This window comes from Pavona decussata, unplaced genomic scaffold, assembly GCF_977016875.1.
Source record: "Pavona decussata unplaced genomic scaffold, jaPavDecu1.1 SCAFFOLD_367, whole genome shotgun sequence".
NCBI classification, from domain to species: Eukaryota; Metazoa; Cnidaria; class Anthozoa; order Scleractinia; family Agariciidae; genus Pavona; species Pavona decussata.
Window position 1 is genome coordinate 246,634 of NW_028145743.1, and position 8,481 is coordinate 255,114.

General features: G+C 41.0%; 1 protein-coding gene across 1 annotated transcript; it reads right to left on the reverse strand.

Moving 5' to 3' along the window:
* Positions 1-538: 538 nt before the first annotated feature.
* On the reverse strand, positions 539-2,806 carry LOC146452495 (uncharacterized). The gene has a single exon (XM_085097763.1). The coding sequence runs from the start codon at positions 2,507-2,509 to the stop codon at positions 1,928-1,930; it is 582 nt and encodes a 193-aa protein (XP_084953889.1). The 5' UTR covers positions 2,510-2,806; the 3' UTR covers positions 539-1,927.
* Positions 2,807-8,481: the final 5,675 nt, after the last annotated feature.

Below are 8,481 nucleotides of genomic sequence, written 5' to 3' on the forward strand. Positions count from 1 at the left end.
TTTAAATCGACTGACTGATCTAATGTTCAAAACGGTGGTTTTACACCGCGATCCCATCGATCGATCGATCGATCGATCGATCGATCGAAAACTGACCGGTACAGCCGAAACAGCTATCACCGACATCACATTTATCGCCACAATAAAATTACAAAAGTAATCCTGTCGGCCTCCTAAGGTCCATTGATAGCTATAAAATCATATCTCCGGCTTTATGTCTTGTGATCATGAACTCAAAAAAACTATTTCTGGTAGCAATTTAATAACAATCTGTAGTGCTATTCCGTGATTAGTGCTGTTTACTGCTGGAGCTAAACAATAAAGGCAAGCGGTTAGATTTTCACTGCCTTGCTGGATAGGGATTTTGTTTTATTATTCTGTGTACTGGCTGCTGATGAAACTGAAATCAGTGCTAGAATTCAACTTTCTCTAACAGGGTACGTGAAAAATTGGTTTTGCAAATCTTAAGTTCTCGCCGGCGCAAGTTTAGTGAACACTCCGCGCTGGCGTGGTATAAAATACTCGCAAACGAGAAATCGCTTTGGAATCTTTTCATTGCTATCAATGTTTACAACCAGATTAAAATTAAACTAAGGAAAAACTTAGCATTCAATAACAATGAAGACAAGAGTCAGTTGTGCATACAGCAGTCCTTAGGCTAGCAAGAAGTACTGTAAATCGGTTAATTAACTAAATCGACCAACGATTCAGTTTTCCACTTACACTTTCGCTCTTCTAGTTCAGTTCCCAATGACTGCACAGGTCTTCAGACATTACAATGTATTACTGCAATCTCAGTTAACTCTAAGAACCAAACTCGTTTTACTGTATTATAAGTTTACTTTAGTGAGTGCTTAGTTGAGCTTTCTAGGTAGCCTTTCTGAAGGTTCCGCTTAGTACTTCGGCTACACGGCAAACAGAACTACAATCATGGAGCCACTTTGTCGCCTTTCCAGTCAAATGATTTGTGCGCTCCAAATTCGCTTCCACGAATGTCACGGTTCTATTTTTTTTTTAGGTCAGATTTACGTCGAGTTAAGGTAGCAAGCCTTTCTTGTCAAGATCAACCAACTGCTCCCTGCACTCTTCCAAATCGTTCCAAGTTCTCGTCCACGCCGAGCATCAATTTTTTTTTACTACAACCTATTAATTTGTTTGCTTTCAGTTTCAGTTCGCTGACTTCCGCCTTCCCTGAAGATGCTTAGTTTCTCAGTGACTATGATGCATTATTGTTTCCTCATGCTATTTGAATCTCTAGGTTTTACTTACTTGAACGCCAAGCGACTGACACAAAGATTTTTATTATAACCGAACGACGGTTAAACTCAACTGAACTTGAATAATAGTGAATGGCTTAAATATAATATCCCTAGCGGTTAACACATTCTGCACGCATTATTCATAGCTTAACTATTCCGAGTGGTTCGCACATTCTGTACTGTAGTGTGAAAAGAAACAAATGAATCGACTAGAGTTTCCAGATGCCCTGGAGTTTAACGTTTTATCCGGAGCAACCGGTTCATTTTCGAACGGGTAAACACAGCGCCAAGCGCGCCAATATAACGGCGAGCAAACCAGTAACTCCCGCCGCGAGTAGGCCGCCATCCGTTATCTCTTGAGCATTTTAAGGCAAACCAACAGCGTTTATGTACTTGCTACAGAAGTCTTGGCAGTTGTTACAAATCTTGGAGTACTTGCCAAACTGCTCCATCGCTTTATACATGTGCACGTAGTAGTCCAAGCTAAAATTAGTGTAAATCAGTAACTAAATCGACGAATGATTCAGTTTCGATCGATAAAGTTGAGTTCCAAATGACTGCTCAAATCTTCAGCAATTACTATTACAATTACAGCAATCAAGATAGTCAACTCTAGGAACAAAAAATGTTTTTTACAATTGAGTTGAGGCCTTCCTGAAAGTTCCGCTTTACCTTCGGCGTAACAGGAGCAGCAGAAACAACAAGCAAGCTATGATGATGGGGACGGTTAATCCTACTGCCAATTTGTCCCCATCAGTCAGCGTTTGCGCTTGTTTCAAGCCAATAACCTCCAGATACATGTTACAGAAGTGTTGACAGTTGTGACAAAACTTGAAATAGCTGCCAAACTGCTTCATCACCGCCACTGCCTTTCCAATCAAATCCGTGCCTGTTGCTATGATTTTTCCGTGGTACTCCATATTGGATTTCATGATTTTTGGCAACTGTTGTGTTACGGGATAGACGTGTTTCTTTCCGTCGACTATACTATGAATAAAACCAAGCTCCACGGTTACAAAATGTTCATCATCAGTGGTGAGGACGATCGATTTGTGGGCTCCAAATTTACTTCCCTGAATCGAGTAGACTTTGTAGGGCAGGTATACGTCGAGTCTTGGCAGCAAGCCTTTCTTCTCAAGATCAACGACTTGCTTCCAGTATTCTTGGTAATCCTCTTGGGTGTTGAGCATCGGCCCTGCAAAGATATCGTTACAAAACGTTGCACCTGTCGAAAACTGATGGGAGAACATTTTAGATTCAAAGAAATGATAGGAGTTTGCTAGTGGTCCGTCCTCATGTATTCACAAATGAGCAACGTGGAGGAATCTTCTAGAAACGTGCGCAACACTTGTTGTTCGAAGCCTAGATTAGCATGACAATACTGAGTCGGTTGAAATTAGTTAGTGATATAATGTTCTAAACTTAGGACACATGTTTCGTACTAATATAACTCGCTGGTTGTTGTTATTGATGCGAATAAACGAAAGGAAAAAGTTGAAATCTTGTGTTATTGTTGGAGATATTTGAAGTATGAATAGTGTCTTTGATTGCTTTCGAAAAAAGAGTGTTTACCTGCCCTGTGGCAGTTACTCATTTAGTTGCTATATATTTGGCAAATATTATGCAGCGGCATGATTGTCCCTGATAACCCCAGCAAAGAAATTTGGCTGAGCGAGACTAAGTACTGACCTGCTCCTGTTTTTCACCAGAAATTGACACTCAAGACAGGTAGTAAGATTTACTTCATCTCACTTTACTGTTGCCTTCCGTATTGTCTCATTGATCGGTGCACTGTTGAATTTCCTTTCTTTATAGCAACTACCCTCTGGCTGCGATTTTGATCAGAATAAACTATCTATCTGCGGAGACACAATTAGCTGTGGATGTTCTAGTGTTCTAACTTTCAGTTTTTCCCAAGCGATAAAGACGTTACTATCCTACACTCCACAACAGACTTTTTTTCTTGTTTTAATAGTGAAAAGAGAGTGAGAGGTGATGTTTGCAACACTTCGCTCTTCAACTTTGCTTAGTGAGCTACAAATATTGACTTTTGATTTCAGTATGTACGCTTGATAATAAATTCCATCATTTTTGAAGGAATAGCTGAAGTAATCTTTCATTTTGATTCCGTCTTTTACAACTCTTGTACGAGAAATGAATCAAACTAATTAAAAGAGGTAGGGTGCTCAACAGCAAAACTCTAGCCAGTCATTTCACATAAGAACTTAATTACTGACCATTGCTCCATTTAATTCACTCATACATGGGTTAGAGGAAAACTGATATTTGATCTTGTAAGGGACTTGTTCTTGAAAATGGAATTGACCTGGAACAGGTTTTGCAAAGAAAATTCAGCGGTAGAGTTTGCAAAGAATTAGACAGGTTGTGAAAGGTAGATTAACCCTAGCAGGTACACTGTCACATGGTATCTAGCAGTTTTTGTCCAAATATTGATAACACGCTTTGAGCAAAGGTTCTGATTGTATACTTTCTTTGACAAATGACATACGCAAATGACATACGCTGCAGAGTAATGTGGTCAGCTGGGTTAATCCTAGAATTGCTGCAAACACCTCAGTAATTTATCGAAGGGTGATGATTTATCTTGTCTTCTTGGACAGTTAGGGTGTAGTACTGATCGTGGGAGGGGGAGGGTGGGTACTAATCGGGTTTCTAATGGGGCGCTAATCACCTAGCTCCAACCCTTACCCTTTTACCTATTATTTTTGAAAGGAGAATTAACTCTTTCAAATACTTTCAGTAGATTGAAAATGATACCGCTTTTACATACCTAAAATGTGTACACTGCATCTTTTTTTCGTTGAATCAGTTTAAGATATTTTGAGAGGAACTTTCAAATTCTTACATCCTTTTCTATATGTGAGGTCATAACATCTCTACCCTTTAATATTCCTTCTGGGTAAACAAACTTCCCCTTTTGGGCGGAGCTTCCTCGTATAAGCCATTTTAAGGAGTACCGAAGAGCATTGCAACCCTAGCAGCCGGCACTGTTTGTCAGCGGATTAGACTTTCACAGACCCTTTTGAAACAACCACGGTGGAAATCGGAGACTGAAACCGCGGGTAAAAGAGCAACAGAGAGAGTAGGACGTGCATATATGTCCTAAGTAGTTGAATGTAACGTTTTAGGACGTATACATAAGTCCTTGGTATTGAAAGTTTTAACATGTTAGGAAAGTAATGGGTCATTTGACAAAATTTGTCGAAGGGAATTGGGGGGGGGGGGAGCTCAGGCGTATTCAGGAAGCTATACGGGACAGCCGCACCCAAATAAGTGTCTTTTTCACCCCCATAATGTGCGAAAGGGTGACCGAAATTAAACTTTTAAAGAGGCGGAGCAGAGAGTAAGTCAGCCTTTATCAAGTTCCGGCGATCACGCCCCCAGAACACCTAAGATTTGATACATTTTACAAGATTACTCAAAAACATTTTGACGGCGATCAGTTTTACCAACGAATTTAAAAAAAAAAGAATATTGAAGCTATTGTATAACACGTTTTAAAAAACCAAAATCTTAAGATTTAAGGGGTCAAAATCCAAGTTTACAAATCAAGTTTGCGCAATATTTAAAGACGATCAAAGGTCATTTCACGCCAGTGTGAAAACAAAGAATCCGTACTCTCCTACGCATGCTCGGATCTCGATTTTACCGACAAATTCGGATAGATCGAGGAATTTCCTTTATTTTGGTATATAATTCGGCTTGTTTTCGACTATTTTGGGTGGGTCAAATCGCCGTTAAAGTTGGAGGACTTCTGCTATTCCTATTATTTTCGTTCTGCGGATCCGTGAATGCTGTGAGAAATGGACCGGACGATCAAAATAATGGATTTGCGGGCCATCCGCCACCTTTCTTTACATGCAGTATCAACAAGTAAGCTATTCATAAGAACTTAAATAAATCAACTGTCCCGATTTTTTTCGGACACAAAATAATGAATTAAATTTTCATTGCTAATAGTCTCGCATATTTCTTATCCCGGTCGTTTTTATCCAACTTTCAGCTATCTCCTCTACACAATTGCCAAAATTGAATGAAGAGGGTAGTGGCGAGTCTGCCTTCGCTGCAATCGTGGAGAAAATCTTTCAAGAAACGGGCATTCGCAGTGTTGTTGTGAACAACCGAATCATAAATGTCTTTCGAAAAAAGATTGGGTCTCTGTGTGCCGAGCTCAAAAGAGTCAAGAAGAAAAGTGGAGGTTTCGGTGTCGAAAGGATCATAAACAAATGGCGCGACCAAACTTTAATATGAGGTGAAGATATTTTATCACGAACTTGAAAAATACGTTATTGCGAAGGAAAATTAGGATTTACGAGGGAAGAAAGTTCCATCCGCTGGAAAAGATTGTTGTCTTCAGATTTACATGCCCGCCACTCGTCGTAGCGTTCACTGTAGCCAACGCGATTTCGCTTCCCGACCTTGTCCACGTCTGTTACAACCACAGGATATAGTTTACGGTCGGTTGTTTTTACTCTTGTCTTTTTTCGGTAAAGCTCTGATGAAAAGACTTATTCTGCGTATCGTTTTGGTGCTATGATCTCTCTCTTAACTCTCCCTGCCGCCATCGCTGCCATGTTATTTTTTTTATCTAACCTCTTGCGCTTGCGCGATACCGAAAAATTTTGGCCGCGCCAGACTGGACGCAAATTTAAGCAAATGTTCACGTTCGTGGGAGATAAATTTGATATGGAAAACTTCTGGCAGGAATTACAACAAAAGGTCATTTACCCTTGCAATTGACCGAAAAAAAAAAAAAAGATGGGAAGGGGCTTAGTGTTCATGTTCGTAAAAGCTTGTTTAGTTTATTGAATGCTACCCTCACTCTTCCTGGCCGAAATCCAATAATTGGATGATCTCTGGTTGGCTTAAGTTCTACATTCCCAGAAAAGCAACTAATCATCCCATGCCAGTCGAAATTTCAATGTTCGCGAATCCAATTAAAAGGAACTTTTTTTCAATACAAACTTAAGGAAATCTGGGTAAGCGTGAGAGAAGCGGCAAATACCGTTGTGAGTTGCAATTGAAACCGGTAGTTAGTAAATATTTCTCTCTGTGCCTCGCCTCCTTCGTGAGCCAATTTTTCCGAAGTATTGCAATTGTGTTATCTTCGTGGACAGCAAACTTGTCAAACTAATTTTTTCTTCTGTCGGGTACTAAAACATGATCGGAAGTATGCACGATCTAGAAGCGTGGATGTGGAGTTCACTGATAGAGATTCCATAGCCTGCAGACAAGGAGTCATTTCACTGCTAAAGCCTGGTTTACACGTACGACGCAAGCATAAGCAGAAGCACAAGCATAAGCACAAGAAACCTACGTGTAAACCTGTGCGATGCAAGCATAAGCGCCTTGTGCTTGCGCTTGTGCTTATGCTTGCGTCGTTCCGGTTTACACGTACGACGCAACGACGCAAGCATAAGCACAAGGACAAGAGAATGGAATGATTTCCATACTCTTGTGCTTGTGCTTATGCTTGCGTCGCTGCGTCGTACGTGTAAACCGAGACGACGCAAGCATAAGCATAAGCGCAAGGAAAGGAAACTGAAAAACAGTGACAATTTGTCAGCGTACAATCTAGTTACTCATGCGTTGCCATTTTCCGCCATGTTGGAATCAAATCTCGCGCCAAAAGGCAGCCCGGCTGCGCGATTGCGCCAAATTTGTTTGCTTCTGCGCTTGCGTATGTCACGTTATGCTTATGCTTATCGCACGTGTAAACATCCTTGTGCTTGTGCTTATTCTTATGCTTGCATCGTACGTGTAAACCAGGCTTAACGGATTAACCAAAGAAAAAATAAAGCACAAAATTACGTCTGTTCTACTGGCTAGCAACTACGTCGAAAATCAGTCAAGAAAAAGCCTGCGAATGGATCGCGCGACGGAATCAGAAAGTTTAAATCGATACCAGGATGTGTACTGACAAGATTTCCCTGAATCAGAATAATTCATTTTTGAGAAGTTAAACTGAAACCTTTAGGGGGTTTGTTTTACTTGAAGAACTTTTAGTTATGGCACGAGTTTTTTGCATTAAGTCACTCTCCCTAGGAATTTCTTTCGTCGAAATTACATCTTCTAAATTGTCACTTTGAAATGGTTGTCTTTAAGTTGTCGATTCTCAGTCATTGCTGCGATGCACCTGATGTATACTGCGAGCAATGAAGAAAATTACCCACGCGAAACCGCGCCTCCCACGAGGAGACGCCACGCGCTTCCCAACTTTCGCGCGAGGCAATTTTCGCGCGCTCACGTCATTCGCCCAATTTTCCCCTCTCCCTTCCCCTTTCTAGCGCCTGCCACGCAGGCTATGAATGCTCTTATTCTAATGAAGAGGTAAAACGTCTGAAAAAGCCTGAGAAATATGTGGCCTGCATTTGAAGTCTCCATCCATAGCGACTTAAGGGCGACATTTTTAGGCCATGGCTCCAATTTAACTTTTTGTGACTACTGCGCTTCGTCAGGAGTCTTCATTGCCATCGTCCGTGTTTTCCGAAAATAAGAAAGTAACAATAGAATATACCTCGGAGCTAATCAGCACACAAGTATCCATAGTATCTTGCAGTTTATCGCGAACAGTTTGTAAGAACGATGATTTTCCGATAGTCCCCGATGACAAACGAAAACCTCGGCTGCCTCGGAACACACAAGTATCGTGCGGTTTCTCGCGAACAGAACAGTTCGTAAGAACGATGATTTGCCGCTAGCCCCGATTGCAAACGAAAACCTCGACTGCCTCGTGGTGAATTTGTTTTTTCTTCGACCTTCTTGAAGTTATCTTTGGAATTCGAGGTGAGTTGTTTTATATTTTATATTATTTACCTCTCACAGCTTTCACACTTTGTTTCGAACCGATCAGATGAAAGGTTATGTGAGTATTTTTCAGCTTAAGGTCGATCTTAAATATAATACGGCGAATTTCTATGGGATTCCAACCTCATCTAACGACGCGTGATAAACAACGCTTGCCGATGCTCCATGATTTGAATGTAAATAAGCCTCATCTGACGAAAGCTGACTTAACTGAGCCTCTTTGGAGGAGCTTCTTCCCCATTGTGGGAATACTGAGCACGTTTACGGGACGAACAAAGCCTTTTCGGGAAAATAAAACCCAGCTTCATTACACGGAGCACGTGCATGTCAAACCACCGCACGTAAATCTTTCATCGGTCAAGAAACTATCGATGTGAAGGTTGTGGTTAATCAA

What these genes read in the sequence shown, in the direction of transcription:
- LOC146452495 (XM_085097763.1), bottom strand. Translation starts at nt 2,509, where the DNA reads ATGTTCTCCCATCAGTTTTCGACAGGTGCAACGTTTTGTAACGATATC.